General features: G+C 39.5%; 1 protein-coding gene across 1 annotated transcript in view; it reads right to left on the bottom strand.

Annotated features, from left to right (window-relative positions):
• SFI1 (SFI1 centrin binding protein) overlaps positions 1 to 23,459 on the bottom strand; it is a 90,017-nt gene that overhangs the window by 44,724 nt on the left and 21,834 nt on the right. Inside the window, 4 exon segments of the mRNA XM_046024146.1 lie at positions 3,930 to 4,032; positions 5,797 to 5,914; positions 17,561 to 17,655; positions 19,395 to 19,505. Coding sequence (XP_045880102.1) covers positions 3,930 to 4,032; positions 5,797 to 5,914; positions 17,561 to 17,655; positions 19,395 to 19,505 — 427 coding nt within the window.

Raw genomic sequence — 23,459 nt, 5'->3', positions numbered from 1 at the left:
GCTTCTCACCTCCACTGGAACAAGAACGTAAAGCCTTTATGGGCGCAGGGGTCTCCTGCCTTGTTACCTCATCACCCAATCCTTCCTATTCTCTCTCTCATGCTCATCAACATGTCACAAGATACATCAAGTTCATGGACGGGATGACTCACAGTGTCACAAACATGACAATTTTCCCCAATCTAATGTAAAAAGTTGGTACATTATAATAAAAATCCTAGTAGGCTTTGATGTGGAACTTGAAAGTTGATCCCAAAATTAATGAGAAAGAGTAAAGAAGAATAGCCAAAAGGATGTGAAAAAGAACAAAAATAAAAAAGATCATCCTTTTCCATATACAAAAACTTAAGAAATAAGGGTTCCCAGCTGGCTCAGTCAGAGGAGCATGGGACTCTTGATCGTGAGTTTCAGCCCCATGTTGGGTATGGAGATTGCTTAAATAAATATCTGCTTCATTAAATCACAACCAAAACAGTGTGGTGTTGGCTCAGAGACAGCAATACAGAGCAATGGAATGGAGAGCCCAGAACAGAGCCCATGAAGAAATAAGACCCTGGCTCTATAATGAAGGTAGATTAATAACCAGTATGAAAAAGATAAAGGATGGATGAATCAGCAAACAGTGCTATAGCAATTAATTACCCATATGGAAGATGACCAACTGAGACCTTTCTCACACAATTTGTAAAATTAAACCCAAGATATATTAAAGACCAAACTGTAAGATACAAGAATAAATTAGGCTAGATTGAGATTAATAATATCTGCATGAAAAAAAAAGGCACCATAAGCAAAGCAAAAAACCAAGCTACAGACTGGAAGAAAGCTCCTGTAAAGTACAGAACACTCAAAAGATGAGTAAGCAGAGTCTGCAACAATGTCCACAAATCAGTGTTTAAAAAGAAAAAGCCAAATAAACAGAAAAATGACAGAGGGACGTAAACCAGCCCTTCTGTAACCCAAATGCAAACAAGCATCCATAAAGATGCCGGGCCTCACTGGGAATCAGTGAGATACAAGTTAAAGCGACAATGAAGTTACCACTCCACACACATCCCACTGCTGAGGAGGACCAAGTCTGACCATGCAAAGTGCTGAGGAGACTGAAAGAAAGGGGAAATGAAATATAACCACATAAACTGGCACCGGAAAGCACTGGACAATCTGTAGTAAGGATGGAGAGATGAATACCCAATGACCTAACCATGTCATTCTAGGAACCAGACTGGAGAATCTTTCAGACTCTTGCACAAGGATCTATGTTTAAAAATGCTCTCCACAGGGTGCCTGGGTGGCTCAGTGGGTTAAAGCCTCTGCCTTTAGCTCAGGTCATGATCCCAGGGTCCTGGGAATCGAGCCCCACATCGGGCTCTCTGCTCAGCAGGGAGCCTGCTTCCCCTCTCTCTCTGCCTGCCTCTCTGCCTACTTGTGATCTCTGTCTGTCAAATAAATAAATAAAATCTTTAAAAAAAAAATGCTCTCCACAGCAGCGTTTGTAATTGCAAAAATGTAGAAGTAATCCGTAGTTCATCATTAGTTCATTACTCGTTCATTACTACTGAACGAGATCAACTGTGCCTACCCATACAACAGCATAGTGCACACGGTTAATAGGTATCTACGTCCCTACAAGGGTAAGCCTCACAAACACACTGCTGCTTCTAAAAAGGAAGCTGCAGAGGAAATGTACAGGATGACATCATTCATAGATCTTCTAAAGTCACGAAACCAGAACATTTCTTCTTTGTGGGTACGTATTCGTGTATTTCTACAAGTACAAAAGACCACAAGAGAATGATGACCTTGTATCTGTGCAGGGCCCACCGCTGAGATGGAATGGTGGCAGAAATGGGGAAAGGTAGGGTTTGAGCCATGTCTGGGCAGGTGTGGAGCATGCTAACACATTTTAATCTAGGTGGTGGGTACTTGGGTACATGTTTTTATCAATGTCTTATATTTAGTTTTCTATGTTTTAAGTACATTTATAAAAATTTCCTATATCTCAGGATGCTCTGCCCTGTCTAGTTCAGAGATGTTTTGAGGGTTCAAAGAAATGCCTTAAGCAGAACTTCTTGGTAAGCCATATGATACTTATTAGACACAAGGCATTACTGCTCATAATCCACACAATAAAATTTGGTCTTAGAGTCTCACACAGCTTTTGATCCACATCAGTATGATCTTCAACACTCACATTTTTCACTGGATTTGATTCTAAGTGACTCCTGGCTATTTTATGTGTTAAATCCAACCGCTAACCATGAAAACCCGCTATCACTAAAAATATTCAATCAAATCTGTTGCAAGCTTTGAAAACAACAGTCCAAAGGGAATTCTGAAAGTGTTCTAAGCAATAGTAGCACCAGCAGAATGAATTTACAGACCCTAACAGTGGCTCTTTGAAAGAACACTCACGCAGTTGTAGTCCCCCAGGAACAAAAAATCAGTCTATGTTTCCATGTTGATGGCATTTTCATATTTGTCAGTTTCCTCTCCTTCCTGAGATCACAAGTCTATTAAGGACAATCCAGCAGGATGGGTAAAAGAATGGTTCTGCAGCTGTCAGGCTGCTTCGGTTTAAACCCTGGTTCTGACCTTTGCTAGGTGTCTGACTTGCATTCAAGTTATTTAACCTCCTTAGTTTCCGTAATAATAATATGGGACTTTAAAAAAGAACTAAGGGGCGCCTGGCTGGCCCAGTCAGAAGAGCATGCAACCCTTGATCTCAGGGTCATGAGTTTGAGCCCCACATAGGGTGTAGAGATTGCTAAAAAAATAAAGGAAAAAAAGGAATTATGAAAACTAATTGAGATAATGCATGTAAAGCACTTAGTCCAACACCTGGGGTTAAGTTAGACCACCACAAATACTATTTGCCACTGCTGCTGTTCTTGTTACTATTATTATCACTGTCAAAAAAAAATATCTTATTTCCTTGCCTCTTATTACCTCTGAAGACCTCATGAGTTCAGAGGTCAGCAATTTCTTTTCTTAAAAGTTAGATAATAACATTTTTTATTTTTGCACACCAAATGGTCCGCCTGTGGGAACTATTCAACTCTGCCCTTGTAGCCTAAAAGCCTCAATGGACAATACATAAATAAACAGGTACAACTGCATCCCAATAAAATTTTATTTATAACAACAGACAGCACGCCAAATATGACCTGCGGGCCAGTTTGCGGACCCCTAGACTAGATGATTGCACATGCGAATTGCATGTGATTTCCACATACTGCATACGTTCGCATAGCCTATGCAACATGTTATCAGATTAAAAAGAGATTTATTTTTAGTATAGTAACAGACACTTCCTTTTTTTCCCTATTTCCTGTTATATTCTCTATAACTGACTTGGCAGACCCAGAATACTCAGAAGACCCCAAAAGTGACAGAAACTCAATCTATCAAACGTCAAAAGAAAGTTTCACTACAGCATCATCTTGGTACAGATGTTAGGCCTTTATTACTGACCAAAAGCTAGTGGCTTCCTCTAATATAAGTAAAATTATATTTAGCAGCCAGGTTTTCTTTATTGTCTTAGTTTCTTTCCTGCCCTCATTATTTTCCAACTTGCTGCAGGAAAATGTAACAAGGAAATAAAGAATATACTGCTCTTTCTTTAATCATATTTATAACTAATTTATAAATCCCTTCCCAGCACCATGATCAGCAGACACATTGTCCAAACCAAGTGGAATCACATTCAGCATATTCCTCCTAGCAGCTTCTTTCCGTTGAACCCCAGACTTCTGTGTTGCTTCTGCCCTCCACCCCCTGCCCAGCTCCCTTCACTGCAGGGAGGGCCCAGGACAGAGGCAGCAGCATGACGGCCAGCCCTCTTCTTGGGAGTCCAAACCGACCCTCCGTGGGTGTAGGGCTTGACAACATAGACAGAATATACCAAAACCAGAGTCGGCTGCACTCACCTGCAGCTGGAGGCTCAGGACCCTGTGCTTCACAGCTGACGCAAGCAGGGCGTGGCCCGCACGCACCTGTCCCAGTTGCTGCCTCCACTGGCTCCACCACAGCCTGCCAAAGAGCAAATCAAAGATGGAACCAGTCAAAAAAAGCCACCCAGAAAAGAGAAGGGCAGTGAAGGACCCTTGGCTCAAGTCCCTATCCCTCTCTGTGCCAGTCATCTTGACTGACATCTGCTGGAGCCACTGTTGGAAAAAAAAAAAAGCAATAGAGAAATAGATCTAGAATAGCCAGTTAAGGGTTGGAAACTGATGGTTCCTAAGGTTCCAGCCTTAGAAACTACAGACATGCTCTATTTGGAACTACAGAGGTTTGAAAAATGTATTTATGAATTATTGCCAACATTAAAAAACCAGGAGATTTTGCAGAATAATCTGCAAAAAACATCGCTTTTAGATTTCCAATCTTGGCTTCTTTTCTGCTTATTTTCTAATTAGCTGTAGGAAAATAATAGTGAGGAAATGAGAGTTTGCAACTTTTTTTTCCTCACAGAAACACTCACTTTGCTCTAACCTAGAGCAAAGTTACTCTAACCTAGGATAATCTTCCAGTCCTCCTAACCTGGGCCAGACTCACTTCAAAATCTCAAACAATCTTGCATTACTACTTATCTTTTTAAGCATTTAGAGAACTACAAATTCCCTGGATGCAGCCCCAGCACCCAGTATAGTACTAGGAAATTTTAAGCTCCCAATAAATACACATTCAATAAATAAAATTATGTAAAAATATCTCCCACAGACTCTATGCATACTTATTAAGCATTTAAAAATATTTGCCAGGATGCCTGGATGGTTTGGTCGGTTAAGCGTGTGACTCTTGATTTCAGCTCGTCATGATCTCAGGATCCTGGGATTGAGCCCCCTCAAGTCGGGCTCCCTGTTCAGTGGGGAATCTGTTCCTCCCTCTCTTCTCTGCCCCTCTCCCCAACTCATGCTCACTCTCCGTCTAATAAATATCTTTTTAAAAATTTGCCAAATAAATTTTAAATAAGTTATTTAAAACAAAGATTTTTAGGTGTACTGATGTTCTGGATACTGTGTTAAATACTTTAGATATTACCATATTTATTTTCCATGACAACCCTGAAAGACACTTACTGGTGTCCCTGTCTCACACGTGAGGAAAGCGAACTGTGGAGAGGTGAAAGGACCCAACACTGAATTGACATGGATTTGACTGTGTCAGTCTAACTGCAAAGTTTCTGCCCTTTTCCATACTACATAGAGGATCTAGCTCTTCTGAGCTTTTAATATGCTGCCATTCAGGACACCAGAGGACCACCAGAGATAATGTGCAGTGGGACCAGTCCCATTATAAGGTAGCTCATTGTTACACATGTCTGGCTTTTGAAGTCATCTAATTCATGTCCCTCCGAAGTGTGCACAGAGCTGACAAAAGGCTGGGTAGGGCAGTTAAAAGCATGGGCTCTGGCATCAGAAAGATGGGCAGGTGAGCCCTATTTTGCCGAATACAGCTTATATGAGCTTGGGCAAGTTACTCAACATTTCTGAGACTCGTGTGTATCTTCATCTTTAAAAAAACAGTATTTAGTTTAGTTTATGGTGACGATCATATGAGACTTTACATTAGAAAAATTAACACACACAAACTCAACACAGGGTTTAGAAGACAGCAAGTACTCAATTAGTGTTGTTTCTGATTGTATAGTTGAACAAGTTGTCAATAAATATTTATTAAGCATCAATTATATCTGAAGCACTGTTTTTAAGGTGTGTTTTTATGCTTTGTGAGACACAGCTGAGGTAAGATGATGGCTGCTAATCTGCTAATCTGGTGAAGGAGTGCACTCACCACAAAATACTCCGCTGCCTAAACTCATGGGCGGTGGTCTGCATCTGAAGTTTGGTTCTACGAAAAACCACGTAGATCAGCCACGACTTCCAGGCCTGCCGCATCTTTTGTCTTGCATCTAGATGCACCAAAAAGATTTTTAAAAAGGAGTAGGGAGAGATACATTACTCTGGGTTATGATAAAAGCTCATGGGCAATTCTGTATTCATCCTCCTTTCAAAGATCTAAATTCCTCTGGGCTTCAAGTGCCCCCTGGTGGAAAAGTTGTGAAGCTCTACAAAATAAATAAGGATGCAAACACGTGAAGAATGGCTCTATGAGGGATGACATTTATAAAACAGGAAAATCAATATACTGCACTGTTCAGAAATCTTTTGCTTTAAAGTCCTTATTTTTAGAGATATGTTCTATAATATTTGCAGACAAAATAATGTGATAACAAAAAGCAGAGAAGTGAGACTGGTCTGAGTTGGTAATTGTTGAAGCTGAATGACAGGTACATGGAGGTTCATTACTCCATCTTTTGATTTTGTAGATATTTGAGATTTTACACAGTAAAAAGTTAAAGGAGAAGAAGAAATCACGTCATAAAACTTACTGTTTGAAATGGTAACTGTAAAGTAGAATAAGCAAGACAAAAAAACACGATACCATCTATATCTGCTTGAAAAACAGAATAAAAGGGACCAGTAATGATCCTGGAGAAAACAGACTTTACTAGATATGGGAACTGCAAAGGTCCATGGGTTTCCCTTTGCGGTAAATCCCACTTTCATTATCAAAGTAATCACTAATGAAATAAATTTCTGTTCTTTTTACAACAAAAAGGAGAAAGCAAAATTATGTCAACCATTTTCAGGAGATTCTCCAAAATGTGATTAGCAGGATGAGAACTATATTTATATTTCATAGCAATTGACAAGTCAAGTCAAAACATGGAGAACTTAACATGTAGCTTCTTCAGGCCCCTTGGGCAATGCTGCTGTGGTTTAGTTTGGGTTCCTGAGTGAGACAAACCAGATTTTAATATGAACTTGTCACTGAGCTGAGTAACCTAGCAGAAGTTCTACATCTCCAAAATGGCACCTTCCTTAAAGGTATATTTGCCAAGAGTAAATGAGATCATTGATAAAAAGTGTCTCCAATAAATACAAGCTGTTATTTTCTGAGGGTGTACCCAAGAATCTGCATTAATGTTCTCTGCCCTGATTCTGGACAATCTGAGAACCACATTTCCCTAAGGCCTGAAAGTACTTGATACTTTTTTATCTAACAGTACAAGAGTGACTGAAAACTATAGAACACTCATGAAAGAAATTGAGGAAGACACAAAGAAATGGAAAAACATTTCATGCTCTTGGATTAGAAGAACAAATACTGTTAAACTGTCTACGCTTCCCAGAGCAATATATACATTCAATGCAATCCCTATCAAAATACCATCAACATTTTTCACAGAGCTGGAACAAATAATCCTAAAATTTGTATGGAATCAGAAAGACCCCGAATAGCCAAAGGAAAGTTGAAAAAGAAAACCAAAGTTGGAGGCACAGCAATTCCAGACTTCAAGCTCTATTACAAAGCTGTAATCATCAAGACATTATGGTGCTGGCACAAAAACATACACATAGATCAAAGGAACAAAACAGAGAAACAAGAAATGGATCCTCAACTCTATGATATACTAATCTTCAACAAAGCAGGAAAGACTATCCAATGGAAAAAACAGTCTTTTCAACAAATGGTGTTGGGAAAAATGGGCAGCCACATGTAGAAGAATGAAACCGGGCCATTTTCTTATACTATACACAAAAATATACTCAAAATGGATGGAAGACCTAAACGTGAGCCAGTAATCCAACAAAATCCTAGAAGAGAACACAAGCAGCAATCTCTTTGACCACGGCTGCAGCAACTTCTAGCTAGATATGTCTCCCAAGGCAAGGGAAATAAAGGCAAAAATGGGCTACCAAGACTTCATCAAGATAAAAAGTGTTTGCACAGCACAGGAAATAGTCAACAAAACCAAAAGACAACTTATAGAATGGGAGAAGATATTTGCATATGTTTCAGATAAAGGGTTAGTATCCAGAATCTATAAAGAACTTACCAAACTGAACACCCAAAGAACAAGTAATCCAATAAAGAAATGGGCAAAAGATAAGAACAGACATTTCTCCAAAGAAGACATACAACTGGCCAGCAGACACATGAAAAAATGCTCCACATCACTCAGCATTAGGGAATAAACGCAAATCAAAACCACAATGAGATACACCTCACACCAGTCAGAATGGCTAAAATTAACAAGTCAGGAAACAACAAATGTTGGCCAGGATGCAGAGGAAGGAGAAACTTCTTATACTACTGGTAGGAATGCAAGCTACTGCAGTCACTCTGGAAAACAGTATGGAGGTTCCTTAAAAAGTTGAAAATAGAGCTACCCTATGACCCAACAACTGCACTACTAGGTATTTACCCCAAAGAAACAAATGTAGTTTGTTTGGGCACCTGCACCTCAATGTTAAAGCAGCAGTGTCCATAATAGCTGGAAAGAGTCCAGATGTCCATTGACAGACGAATGGTTAAAGAAAATGTGGTGTATATATACAATGCAATATTATTCAGCCATCAAAAAATGAAATCTTGCCATTTGCAATGATATAGATGGAACCACAGGGTATTGTGCTAAGTGAAATAAGTTAATACAGAAAGACAATTATCATATAATTTCACTCATATGTAGAATTTAAGAAACAAAACAGAGGAACACAGAGGAAGTGGGGGGTAAAACAAGATAAAATCAGAGAAGGAGACAAACTGGAAGAGACTCTTAAACATAGGAAACAAACTGAGGGTTGCTGGAGGGGAGATGAGTGGGGGGATGGGGTAAGTGGGGGATGGGCATTAAGGAGGGCATGTGATATAATGAGCACTAGGTGTTATACACAGCTGATGAATCACTGAACTCTACCTCTGAAACTAAAAATTTTAAAAAATTTAAATTAAAAAAACAGTGCAAGAATGAACCGACATTCCCTGAGGTCTGTGGGCATGGCCTGAGACAATTGTCATATATCAGAAAGAACTCTTCTTTTTAAAAAATATTTATTTTAGAGAGAGAGAGAGTGCCCACTCATGCACACACACACAACCATGCCGGGGGGAGGGGGTGGACAGTCTTAAGCAGAATCTACTCTCTCATGACCCTGAGATAAAAATCTGAGCCACAACGAAGAGTTGGACACTTAACGGACTGCACCACCCAGGCACCCCCAGAAAGAACTCTTTTTACCTGAAGAATTCAAATGATTTTTCTTTCTACTCCATAATATAGCTTTATTTATTATAACTGCAAGTAATAATATAAGATAGCAAAATGCCTATTCCTGAAATAAATCAAACAAACCTTAACAAATTTAACAGAACTGAAATCATACTAAGTCTGTTCTCTCATTTCTAATGGGGTAAAACAGAAAATTAATAAAAATATTTTGAACTATTACTATAAATATAGATAGATATTAGAAAGTCCCCAATATAGGACTAAACACACTTCTAGATAATCTGTGGGTCAAAAAGGAATGGAAATTAGAAAACATTTCTCAGGGATGCCTGGTGGCTCAGTCAGTTAAGCATCTCCCTTTGGTTCAGGGTCCTGGGATTGAGTCCCACATCAAGCTCCCTGCTCAGCAGGGAGTCTGATTCTCCCTCTACCTGCCACTCCCTCTACTTGTGTGCTCTCTCGCTCTCTCCCTCTTTCTCTCTCTGGCCAATAAATAAATAAAATCTTAAAAATAAAAAAAAGGAAAGAAAACATTTCTCATCGAATGAAACAGAATTGTAAATATTAAAATCAGAGGGGTGCAGTTAAAGCTGTGCTTAAAGGTAACTTAATTACAGTGTTTATGTTAGAACAAAGGAAAGGCCTCAAATCAATCTCAGCTTGCATTAAGAAACTAGAAAAGAAAAGAGCAAATTAAAACCAAACCTTGCAGAAGTGAGAGAATACAAAAACAGGAACAAAAATCAAGGAACTTGAAAACAGAAAATCAACAGAAAATGAATATAGAAGCTGGTTATTTGACAAGATGGATAAAACTGATAAAGCTCTAGCCACACTTACAAAAATTGAAGGCTAAAGACATAAATGATCAATATTAGGAATGAGAAGAGCTATCACTACAGATCCTGCAAACATTAACATTATAATAATGGAATAAATACTTCAAATGACTCTATACCATAAATCCAACAACATATTTAAAATGGACCAATTCCGGAGCACGTGGGTGGCTCAGTGGGTTAAGCCTCTGCCTTCAGTTCAAGTCATGATCTCAGGGTCGTGGGATCGAGCCCCACATCGGGCTCTCTGCTCAGCAGGGAGCCTGCTTCCCCCCCACCCCTGTCTGCCTTTCTGCCTACTTGTGATTTCTGTCTGTCAAATAAATAAATAAAATCTTTTTAAAAAATGAAATAAAATCAAATAAAATGGACCCATTCCTTGAAAAACAAATTACCAAAACTCATTCAAGAAAGAACAGGTAAACTAAACCGTCTTACATCTACTCAAAAACTTGAATTCAAAGTTCAAACTTCTTCAACAAAAGAAAACTCCAGATCCAGATGAATTCACTAGAGAATTTTACCAAATATTTAAGAAAGAAATACTATGAATTCTACAAATCCTTTTTAGAAAATAGAAGACAATGAAACACTCCCTAACTCATTCTACAAAGCCAGTATTACCCCAAACCAAAATCAGACAAAGACATTATAACAAGAGAAAAGTATAGGCCAATATCCTCATGAACACAGATGTAAAAATCCTCAACAAAAAAATTAGCAAATTGAACCCAGCGATATATGAAGAATGGCATTAATCTGAGGAATATAAGGCTGGTTCAAAATTGAAAATTGCTCTGTTTTACCGTATTAATGGACTAAAAAGGAAGAGCAGTGGGTCATCTCAATAGATACTGGAAAAAAACCATTTGACAAAATTTAATGCCTCTTACTGATAAAAATACTCAGAAAACTAGGAATAGAACTTAACCTAACAAAGGACATCTATACAAAACATAAAGCTAACATTATATTTAATGATTAAACACTGAATGCTTTTCCCTTAAGATCAGGAACAAGGCAAGGATGTCCACTCTGACCACTCCTATTCTATTAGAAGTTCTAGCCAGTGTAATAGAAATAATCTGCAAAGGAAGGAAAAAACTGTCTCTGTTCATATATCACTTAACTATCTGCATAGAAAATCCCACAAAAGAGCACTGGATGGCTGAGTGAGTTAAGTGTCTACCTTTGGCTCAGGTCATGATCCCAAGGTCCTGCAGGGAGTCTCCCTCTGTCCTTCTCCCAGCCTGTGCTTTCTTGTGCTCACTCTCCTCAAAAAAATAAATAAAATCTTTTTAAAAAAAATCCCATGGACGGGTGCCTGGGTGGCTCAGTGGGTTAAGCCGCTGCCTTGGGCTCAGGTCACAATCTCAGGGTCCTGGGATCAAGTCCCGTGTCGGGCTCTCTGCTCAGCAGGGAGTCTGCTTCCCTCTCTTTCTCTCTCTGCCTGCCTCTCTGCCTACTTGTGATCTCTCTTTGTCAAATAAATAAATAAAATCTTTAAAAAAAATCCCATGGACTCTACAAAAAAGTTCCTATAACTAATGAACTTAGCAAGGTTGTAAAACATTGGAAAAAATCTTTGTGACTTTGAAGCATGTAGAGTTCCTATAGTATCAAAAACAATCCATAAAAAGATTGGGTTTTATTAAAATTAAAAATTTTTGCTCTGCAAAGACACTGTTAAGAGAATGAAAAGAGAGAGAGAATGCAAAAACAAGCCACATTCTGGAAAAAAGTATTTGCCGATCATGCTTTTCACAAAAGACTTGTAATCAGAACATGTTTTTAACAAAACTCAACAAGAAAACAACCAATTTAGGGACGCCTGGGTGGCTCAGTGGGTTAAAGCCTCTGCCTTCGGCTCAGGTCATGATCCCAGGGTTCTGGGATTGAGCCCGCATTGGGCTTTCTGCTCAGCAGGGAGCCTGCTTCCTCCTCTCTCTCTCTGCCTGCTTCTCTGCCTACTTGTGATCTCTGTCTACCAAATAAATAAATAAAATCTTTAAAAAAAAAACCAACCAATTTAAAAGGACAAAAGATCTTAAACAGACTCTTCACCAAAAAGAGATATAAAAAGCAAGTAAGCATAGGAAAAGATACTCAACATCATTAATCATTAAGCACAAATTACAGCCTAAATGAAATATTTCCACAGACCTATCTGTATAGTTAAAATTTTATTTTAAGTGTTAATACCAAGTGCTGGTAAGATGCAAAACAAGTAGAACTCTCATAAATTGCTGGTAGGAAGGCAAAATGGTACAATCAGTACCATTTGGGAAACAGTTTGGCAGCTTCTTATAAAGTCAAATATATACCTACTGTAAGATCCCAGCAATCTTTTTTTTTTTTAATTTTATTTATTTATTTGAGAGAGAGACAGGGTGAGAGAGCATGAGAGGGGAGGTCAGAGGGAGAAGCAGACTCCCCATGGAGCTGGGAGCCTGATGTGGGACTCGATCCCAGCACTCTGGGATCATGACCTGAGCTGAAGGCAGTCGCTCAACCAACTGAGCCAACCAGGCGCCCCAAGATCCCAGCAATCTTATACCTAATCACACTAGATAATTATGCCTAGATAATCTACCCAAGAAAAGTATTCACATGGGAAGCTATACACAAATGTTTATGATTTATAATTCACAGCTGTCTAAAATGGAAACTCAGATGTCCTTCAATCAGGGAATGGATAAACAAACTTTCATACACACCTACTATGCAGTATACAGAATACTACTCAGCAATATAAAGGAACGAACTACTGAAATATGCAACAACTCAGATGAATGTCCAATGCATTATGCTAAGTTGAAAGAAGGCAGCGTCAAAATACTACCTACTAAATGTTTCCCTTTATATGGCCTTCTAGAAAAGGAAAGTCTATGGTGATAACTGATCAGTGGTTGCCAGGAAGCAAGTGTGGAGGGAAGATGTCACAGAAGGTTAGCACAAGGTTAGGAGTGATGGAATTTTCTGTCTCTTGATTGTGGCAGTGGCTACACAGCTAATGCATTCCTCAAAACTCAAAGAACTACATACCAAAAAGAGTGATTCTTTGTATAAATTTAAAAGGACACAACACAACATAAGCAACTTACCAGCTAAATACTGAAACAATGCACCTGCCTCAGGAACAGCTTCTCACATTTTGGGAAAATAAGACAAGGGAAGGAAGAACCCACGGGAGAGAAGGGAACACGACATCGGGAAGATGATACTTGAAATGGGCCCGCTGGAAGAACCGCAGGGGCAAACACGGAAAGATAAAGAAGTACATATCCAGTGTGGCAAGGGCATACAGTGTATGGAAGGTAAAGAAGAGAAAAGCTGAAGACCTTGTATGCTATACCAAGGAGTGCTGAATTTATTAGCAAGGAGGAGCCAAATGAATTTATATGCCCAAGAATGACACGATCCTACCTATGCCTTACCACTATTATAGCCATGTGGACAATGAGAAGGGGAAAAAAATAAATGCAGAGAGATGAAAGAAGAGGAACTTATAAAACTTTGGGGGAAAGGACAAGGATTAATCGGGCAGTAGTGAAGAAAAGATGAATGCAAGTGACACGTCGGAGAGCCGTATTATAAACACAGATAAATGAATGACATGAGGCATGAGGAATGGATAGACCATGCCTCAGTAAGGTTTCTCACTTAACTAGGAAAAGTAGGAGGAAAAGCCGATCTAAATGTGGGGCAGTTAAGTTTTATTTCTAACTTGCTGAGTTTGAGGTGGCTGCAAAGCATTCACGTGAAATGGGTATGAGACAACTGCTAATGCAGGCGGAACTATCATTCTGAAACTCAGTGCCTTTTTCTCTTAGACTCCCAATATGGGTCTCTGGACTCAACTCACAGAGGAACCAGATACTGACCAGAGCTAAACTGGCCACAAGATCACTAAAGGGCAACCTGGACAAAGACTAGAAGTGAGCACTGCAACTTGACACATGACAGCTAGACAGACAACCACCCCAGGTGCTGTGGGAGGGCAAGAAGAGCCAGTTCACAGAAATCATGCTTAAATGAGTTGTAGGTGCCAAAACCATGCCATATGGAGAAAATCAGAGGGATATGACTGTACAGGAGTTCTTGCTCAGAGATAAAGATTCTGGTTAATAGGAAAGGGATCAAATAAATGTTCCCTTTGACCTGGAGTTATTTTCTCTCAGAGGTAATGTATTTGTCTTCCCCAAGAGCTTCTGTAAAAGTAAAAGTCGCTCTCAGGAAACCAGGAAAAAGAGAGGGGCCTTCCTCAACTTGATAAAGAATATCTACAAAAAGCCTATATCATACTTAATGATAAGAAACTCAAAATTTTCCTACTAAGATTAGTTACAAGGCAGAAATGACCCCTCTCAACTACCTTTCTTTTTTTCAAAGATTTATTTTACTTATTTTAGAGAAAGAGAGAGAAAGAGGGGCGGGGCGGGGGGGGGAGAGGTAAAGGGCAGATAGAGAGGAAGAGACAAACACAAGCAGACTCTGTGCTGAGTGCAGAGCCCAACACAGGGCTCAATCGCAAGACCAACCGTGAGATCAGACCTAAGCTGAAACCAAGAGTTGGACACTTAAGTGACTGTGCCACCCAGGTCCCCTCCACTACTGCTTTCCAACATCATACTAAAAGTTCTAGCTAATGCAACAAGAAAAAGCAATAAAAGGTATAAAGATTGGGAAGAAAGAAGTAAAACTGTCTTTGTTCACAGTAAAATTGTCTGTATAGAGAATCCGAAAGAACTGACAAACAAAATTCCTGGAACTATTAAGCAATTCATAGCAAGGCTGAGATGCAAAGTTAATATAAAAAAATTAATTGCAGGGTGCCTGGGTGGCTCAGTGGGTTAAGCCTCTGCCTTCGGCTCAGGTCATGATCCCCGGGTCCTGGGATCGAGCCCCGCATCGGGCTCTCTGCTCAGCAGGGAGCCTGCTTCCCCCCCCCCCCTGCCTGCCTCTGCCTACTTGTGATCTTTGTCTGTCAAATAAATAAATAAAATCTTTAAAAAAAAATTAATTGCTTTCCTATATACCAGCAATGTACAAACAGAATTTGGAATTAAAAGCACAATGACATTTACATTAGCACCCTCAAAAATGAAATACTCAAATATAAATCTAACAAAATATGTACAATGTCAATATGAGGAAAACTGCAAAACTCTGACAAGCAAAATAGGAGAACTACATAAATGGAGGAATATTCCATGTTCATGGATAGGCAGACTCAATATTATCAAAATGTCAGTTCTTCCCAACTTGATCTATAGATTCAAAGCAATCCTAAACAAAATCCCAGCAGGTTATTTTGTGGGTATCAACAAACTGATTAAAAGTTTACACGGAGAGACAGAAGACCAAGAATAGCCAACAAAATATTTTTTTTAAGATTTTATTTATTTGACAGACAGAGATCACAAGTAGGCAGAGAGGCAGGCAGAGAGAGAGAGGGGGAAGCAGGCTCCTGCTGAGCAAAGAGCCTGATGTGGGGCTCGATCCCAGGACCCTGGGATCATGACCTGAGTCGAAGGCAGAGGCTTTAACCCACTGAGCCACCCAGGCGCCCCAAGCCAACACAATATTAAAGAAGAGCAAGGTTGAAGTAATGATATTATCGGACCTCAAGACTTACTATAAAGCTACAGTAATCAAAACAAAATGATATTGGTGAAGGAAGTGACAAACTGATCAATGGAACAGAAGAGAGGGCCCAGAAACAGACCCATGTAAATACCGGGTCATTGACAACTTATCTTTGACAAAGGAGCAGGGGCAACACAATGGAGCAAAAACAGTCTTTTAAACAAATGGTGCAAAAACAACTGGACTTAGACATGCAAAAAAAAAAAAAAAAAAAGAATCTAGACACAGATTTTACATTCTTCAGAAAAATTAACTCAAAATGGATTACTAACCTAAATGTAAAACATAAAACAATAAAACTCCTTGACAATAACATAGGTGAAAACTTAGATGACCTTGGGAGTGATACAACACGAAAAGCATGATCCATGAAAGAAAAATTTGATGAGCTGGATTTTAATGAAATCATTTTGGGGTGCCTGGATGGCTCAGTCACTAAGCGTCTACCTTCAGCTCAGGTCATGATCTCAGGGTCCTGGGATTCAAGCCCTGCATCAGGCTCCCTGCTCGGTAGGAAGCCTGCCTCTCCCTCTCCCACACCTCCTGCTTGTGTTTCTTCTCTCACTGTGTGTGTCTCTCTGTCAAATAAATAAATAAAATCTTTTAAAAAATTTAAAAATGTCTCTTTTTCAAAAGACAATGTAAAGAGAATGAGAAGACAAGCCACAGACTGGGAGAAAATATCTGCAAAAGACACATCTGACAAAAGATTGTTACAAAATATACAAAGATTTCTAAAAACTCAACAAGAAAATAATCCAACTTTAAAAATGGACAAAAGATACCTCAGCAAAAAAATACAGCTGGCAAATAAGCACATGAAAAGATGCTCCAGATCATATGTCATCAGAAAATAAAAATGAAAACAAGATACCACTACACACCTATTAGAATGGCCAAAACCCATAACACTGTCAACACCAAATGCTGGTAAGGATATGGAGCAACAGACACTCTTATTCATTGCTAGTGGGAATGCACAATAGCACAGCCACTCTGGTAGACAGTTTGGCAGTTTCTTACAAAACTAAACATATTCTTATCATATGATCCAGCAATTGCAAACCTTGGTATTTATCCAAAGGAGATGAAAACTTATGTCCATACAAAAACGTGCACATGGAAAGTTTTATTTGTAACTGCCAAAATTTAGAAGCAATCAAGATGTCCTTCTCAGAAATGGATAAATTGTGGTACACCAGACAAGGGAATATTATTCAGCACTAAAAAGAAATGAATTATCCAACCATAAAAGATAAGAAGGAACCTTAAGTGTAATTACTAAGTAAAAGAAGCCAATCTGAAAGGGCTATATACCATATGATTTCAATCATATAGACATTCTGGAAAAGGCAAAACTATGAAGACAGTAAAAAACTGCTGGGTGCAGGGAAGATGGGTACTTGGATGTGCACCCAGGTGGTATGTGGGTTGATCATCCAACTCTTGGTTTTGGCTCAGGCCATGATCTTGGGGTTGTGGGATCAAGCCCTGCATTGGGCTCCATGCTCTGCACGGAGTCTGCTTGAGATTCTCTCTCCCTCTTCTTCTGCCCCTCCCACTCATGTTCTCTCTCTCAAATAAATAAATCTTTAAAAAAAAAAAAAGGTGCCAAGGGGAGGAGATGAGCTAAATAGGCAGAGCACAGAAGATTTTTAGAGCACTGAAAATACTGCATGATACCATAATGATCAATACATGTGTATAAAAGAGACAACACTAAGAGTGAGCCCTAGTATAAACTATGGACTTTGAGTGATTATGATGTGTTGATGTGGGTTCACTGTAACAGATGTACCGTTTGGCGAGTGATGTTGATAGTGGGAGAGACTAGGAATGTCTGGGGAAGAGGTATACGGGTAATCACTCTATCTGGCCCTTAATTTTGCGCAGGAACCTAACAAAAACTGCTCTCAAAAAATTAAGTCTTCATATAAGAAAATCAAATAAACAAAGGCATTTTCTTTAGACATGTACTTCCTTTTCTCACCATGATTCTCAGCTCTAATGTACTTGATCCTCATCTCTTGCTGCTGATGCACGTAGGTCCTCCAGGTCTGGAACATCAGGTTGTACAGGTAATATCTGAGGAGGGGGAAAAAAAAAGTAAATGGCATTTTAAAAAAATGTCTATTTATTTATTTATTAGTTTATTTATTTATAATCTCTACACCCAACATGGGGCTTGAACTCTGCTTCACAGACAGAGCTACTCAGGTGCCCCAAGTGGCATTTCTTTAAACCAAAAAAAACTCCTGGGATGCCTGGGTGGCTCAGTCGGTTAAGCCACTGCCTTCAGCTCAGGTCATGATCCCAGTGTCCTGGGATTGAATCCCACATTGGGCTCCTTGCTCAGTGGGGAGCCTGCTTCTCTCTCTGCCTCTACCTGCCACTCTGCCTGCTTGTGCTCTCTCTCTCTGACAAATAAATAAATAAATATGATCTTAAAAACAAACAAACAAACAAAATTCCTAATTCAATATACCCAGTCCATTCTGTACTCAGAAAGTAACATGCATACTTCTAATACAAAAAATCCATATCTATATCTTTTTAATTTTTTTAAAAGATTTTATTTATTTGACAGAATAAAAAGCAAAGAAATCCTGCCATTTTTGACAACGTGGATGAAGGCATGATACTGAGTGACTAAGTCAGATAAAGACAAATACTCTATGATCTCACTTCCATGTGGAGTCTAAAAGCAAACACAAAAAACTTATAGAAAAAGATCATATTTGCAGTACCAGAGGCAGGGGTGGAGAGGGAACTGGAGGAAAGTGGTCAAAAGGCACAAACTTCTAATTATAAAATGGAGAAGTACTGGAGATGAAATGTACAACATGATGCCTATAGTTACCACTACTGTATGATATGTATGAAAGTTGTTGTTAAGAGAATAACTCCTGGGATGCCTGGGTGGCTCAGTTGGTTGGGTGTCTGCATTCGGCTTGGGTCATGGTCCCGGGGTCCTGGGATCGGACCCCGAGCTGGGCTCCCTGCTCAGCGGGGAGTCTGCTTCTCTCTCTCCCGCTGCTCTTCTACCTGCTTATGCTCACTCTCATTCTCTCTCTCTCTCTCTCCAATAAGTAAATAAATACTTTAAAGAAAAGAGAGAGAGAGTAACTCCTAAGACTTTCTAACTAAAAAGGCTTTTTAAATAAAAAACATTGTATTTATTTATTTGAGAGAGACAGAGAGAGAGAGAGAGAGAAAAAACACGAGTGGGGGAAGGGGTAGAGGGAGAAGGACAAACAGACTCCCTGCTGAACAGGGAGCCCAGTGCAAGTGGGATCCCATGACCCTGAGATCATGACACATGACATGAGCTGAAGTCAGATGCTTAACAGAATGAGCCAGAAAGAAAAAAAGCTATTTTCTTTTTTTCCCATTTCTTTTTATTGTGTCCATATGAGGTGATGGATGTTAATTAAACTTACTCTGGTAATCATTCCACAAGTTAAAACTTAACGCTGTACATCTAAAACTCATACAATGATAATATGTCAATTATATGTATTATTGACATATAATTTTTTTAACTTTTTACTCTTGGGGAAATCAGTCGAGTGTCCGACTCTTGACTTTGACTCAGGTCATGGGATTGGGCCCTATGTCAGGCTCCCTGCTCAATGGAGAATCTGCTTGAGATTCTCTCCCTCTCTCTCTCTGCTCACACTTTTTCTCTCTCTCTCAAATAAATAAGTGAATCTTTGGAAAACAAACACCAAAAATCTCTCAACTTTTGACCAGAAACATGCTAACAATTAACTACTTAATAATGTGTATCGATAAAATTCAAGTAATATAACATGAAACCTGACCTGTAGTGACAGTCTGCTCGAACACAGAGTTTCCACTCTCGCTGGAAAACCCACCACTCTTCTTTCCATTCTTCAAAGGCCTTCCGAAGTATTCTTTGCTCATAGTAAAACCTTCAGCAATAAACGAAAATCAGAGATCCATGATTATGATATTTACTTCCAAATTAGTTTCATACTGCCTTTACTATCTCATAGAAAAGTGTGGCTCATTATTTGACAACACCAGAATAGAATAAAAACACATTTTTCAGACCAATATCTTTGAACTATTTAAATTAGAAAGAAAACTAAAAAAATGTTATACTACAGATCTTACCAATTAGAGAGGTTAAAGTAAAATAAAAATCTGACTTTCCAAGTTTCCAAGTTAAGAATTATTCTCCAGTTTTTGTTTTCCTTCATCAGACTAAAAAATATTTTTGATTAGTAAAAAGCTGTAGCTACACTTCCCATTTACATATACAGATTAAAAATTATAAGCAAATGCCTAATGGTATTCCTAGTACTTACAGGAACACAGCATATTAGTTTCACTGAAATTTAGCCTGAGGAGTTATAAAAACAGTCAAAGAGAGGCAGAGGAAATAAAGGGGCAAAAGTCGATTAAAAAGAAAGTAAGAGCAATGGCTCACTGCACTGATGCTAACAGGCACAGTTAACTCTGTGCCTGTCGGTCACTTTGAATTTCTATTCATGGTTCTGCAGAACTGTGTCCTTTAACTAACATGTCCTTCCTCCTCGCCACTCATGGCTTCTTCTAGCTAGCAAAAACAGGGAAATTCACTTCACTATTGTTCATGATAAAAATTAAAAAAAAAAAAGAAAATTATAAGACATGCCCCTCAAAAGGGGATAAATTCAATCAATGCCATCTAGTCATTTTTTAATGAAGTAGAGCTAAGTGCAACTGAAATGGAGAGATGTTCCAGGAAAGGTGTTAAGTGAAAAGATAAAGCTACCTGGTATAGTATGTATGACACCATTTTTAAAAATTAATTTTTTTACTTCCAGTACCCATATGCTGGAATTAATACATACTAACATGTCCTTCCTCCTCGCCACTCATGGCTTCTTCTAGATATTTACATATATCTACATATGAATATAATGTATGTACACATATTTGTATACATACATAAAAACATCTACATGTACATGCATGCACTGTGTGTACATATGTAAATGATTATATTATACATATTAGAAGCCTGAAAAGGTTTCCAGTATACCCAACTATTACCAGTGGTTATCTCTCAGGGAGATATTGATTACAGGAGACCGCTGTTTCCTATTACACATGTCTATATTTGAAAAATTTTTAAACAACTCTGTTCATGATTTATAAAAATGTTAATGGAAATGAACCACTTGCATTTGCATATATACTTCCTTCTACCAACTACTACTGTCCACCTACCTCCTTCCTTCCCCAAACCCTACTAAAATAACAGCCCATATATTTCGAGGGGTAAGCCCACGAAGACAGAATAGGAGCAACGATGATAGACAAGACAAATTTTAGATGCTAGAGAGCAGGCAGGCGAGGGGCAACTGAATCAACAGATCAGAGAAAGCAGAGGAATCGAGGCGCACCCAGCTGGTGGCACAGACAGAAAAGCAGGGAACATGAGGCATCAGGAACAGGGGAGCCCAGCTGGAGATGAAAACAAAGGATAGTTGGCAGGCATAATCAGTTAGGCCCAGGTCCTGTTATTTACCCCAGCAGAGACTCAGGTTTCTCTCTGGAGAGGGTGAACAGAGGGCCACTGGACTGCAGAATACCAGGCAGAGCTCTGGAGAGGGTCTTCAACGGAGTCCACATACTCAACAGTGAGACCCCCATTCCCTCTCCTCTGCCTAGAGCCAAACTTATAACCACCACCACCCACCTCCAAGCCACTCAACCCTAGAAGGAGTTTGGAGGATTCCTCTCCTCTGAGGAAAACTGATCAATTTAAGGGAAAGGCTTTTATTATTATTATTATTTTAAGATTTTATTTATTTATTTGAGTGAGAGAGAGAGAGAGCGCTAACGCACACAAGCAGGGGGAGCAGCGGAGGGAGACAGAAAAGGCTGACTGCAAAGCAGGGAGCCCACTGCGGGGCTTGATCCCAGGACCCTAGGATCATGAATTGAGCCAAAGGCAGACACTTAACCGACTGAGCCCCCCAGGTGCTCCCAGGGAAAAGGCTTTTAGATACTGACAGCTGGAGGTTCCCCAGTGAAACTGTCTTGTCTCTGCCTCAAAAACCTAAAGTGAAGCCTTCAATTTACAAGTCCCTGTGCATACACAGAAAAGCCTCCAAAATTAATATTTTAGTGCTTAACTCTTAAACATGAACAGACAACAAAAGGGTCTTTTGACATTTAGAGAAAGGCTCCCATATGAGACAGTGACCAAAAGAACAGAGAAAAAGGGGCTCAGGAGAAATGTCTACAATAGCCAAACTATGGAAAGAACCTAGATGTCCATCAACAGATGAATGGATAAAGAAGATGTGGTATATATATACAATGGAATACTATGCAGCCATCAGAAGAAATGAAATCTTGCCATTTGTGATGACGTGGATGGAACTAGAGGGTATCATGCTTAGTGAAATAAGTCAATCGGAGAAAGACAACTATCATATGATCTCCCTGATATGAGGACGTGGAGATGCAACATGGGGGGTTAGGGGGATAGGAGAAGAATAAATGAAACAAGATGGGATTGGGAGGGAGACAAACCATAAGTGACTCTTAATCTCACAAAACAAACTGAGGGTTGCGGCGGGGAGGGGGGGTTAGGAGAAGGGGAGGGGGGTTATGGACATTGGGGAGGGTATGTGCTCTGGTGAGTGCTGTGAAGTGTGTAAACCTGGCGATTCACAGACCTGTACCCCTGGGGATAAAAATACATTATATGTTTATAAAAAAAGTAAGAAATAAATAAAAAATTTTTTAAAAAAGGGGGGGGCTCAGGAGAAACAGACAATATAAGCAAAAATCTTAAAAACAAATTGCTACATTAACCTAAAAAAATTATGAACCTTCAGGGTGCTATGTTTTTAAAAATATTCAGAGAACAAAATGAGATGCAGGAAATTTAAAATAGGACAGCAGAAATTTAAAAAAAAATCCACAGATGGGTGAAACAAAAAGGTGATTGGCCTTATACACCAAGTAAGGACTACAGTTTTATGCTCTCTCAGCCTATAGGGAAGCCACCTGCCACATGAGCACAGGAGAGACAGGACTTGATCTACTCAGAATACCTGTCATGAAGAGACTGACTGGAGCAGGGCTGGAAGCAGGAGACCAATGCGGTCACTGGGGTCACTGAGGGGAGACACAATGATAACTGGAGATTCTGAAGAGAGGTGGAGTCTGAACACATTTTGGAAAACCACAGTTACTGCACTGGCATTGCAGATTGGGGTGTGAGAGAGTAAGAGAGGTCAGAGGTAACTCCCAGGCTTCTGAGCTGAGTTCCTGGAAAGATGGGAGTTTCCATTAACAGAAGGAGAAAATTTGGGAGAGATGTTTGTGGTTATGATCTAGATGTTGGTTTTGAACATACTAAGTTGTGACATCTATTAGACACAATGGATTGTAACGTATGTAGCAGTCTGGACAAAGGGGAGGTCTGGGTGGGGTGTATATATTTAGGAATCATCCTGAGAGCTGATGAGACTGTCACAGTTGTGAGGTTACACAGAAGCAGGGCAAAGATGATGTAGTGACCTTAACGAAAACAGTTCTGGTGGAGGGCCAGTCTAAAGCCTAGCAGGATGGATTTGAGAGAGACTACAAATCCATACTCTCTGTTGGAGACAGAGTAAGGCCAGGGGAGTTGAGGTAAAGGGGAGCAAAGAGACGGAGGTGCTAGCTGCAGGAGGACGTATGGTCAAAGAGATTTTTTCTTTCAGGTTGAGAGAAATAGGGATATATGCTGGTGCAAATGACCCAGTAAATGGCAAAAAACTGATGCAGAAAAGAGAAAAAAACTGCTTGGGTAATGGCCTTGAGTAGGCACAAAGAAAACGGTGCAAAAGCCAAGGATTTTGCCGCAGATGAGAGCA

This window comes from Meles meles, chromosome 12 (assembly GCF_922984935.1).
Source record: "Meles meles chromosome 12, mMelMel3.1 paternal haplotype, whole genome shotgun sequence".
NCBI lineage: Eukaryota > Metazoa > Chordata > Mammalia > Carnivora > Mustelidae > Meles > Meles meles.
This window is presented reverse-complemented; position numbering and strand designations above follow the sequence as displayed.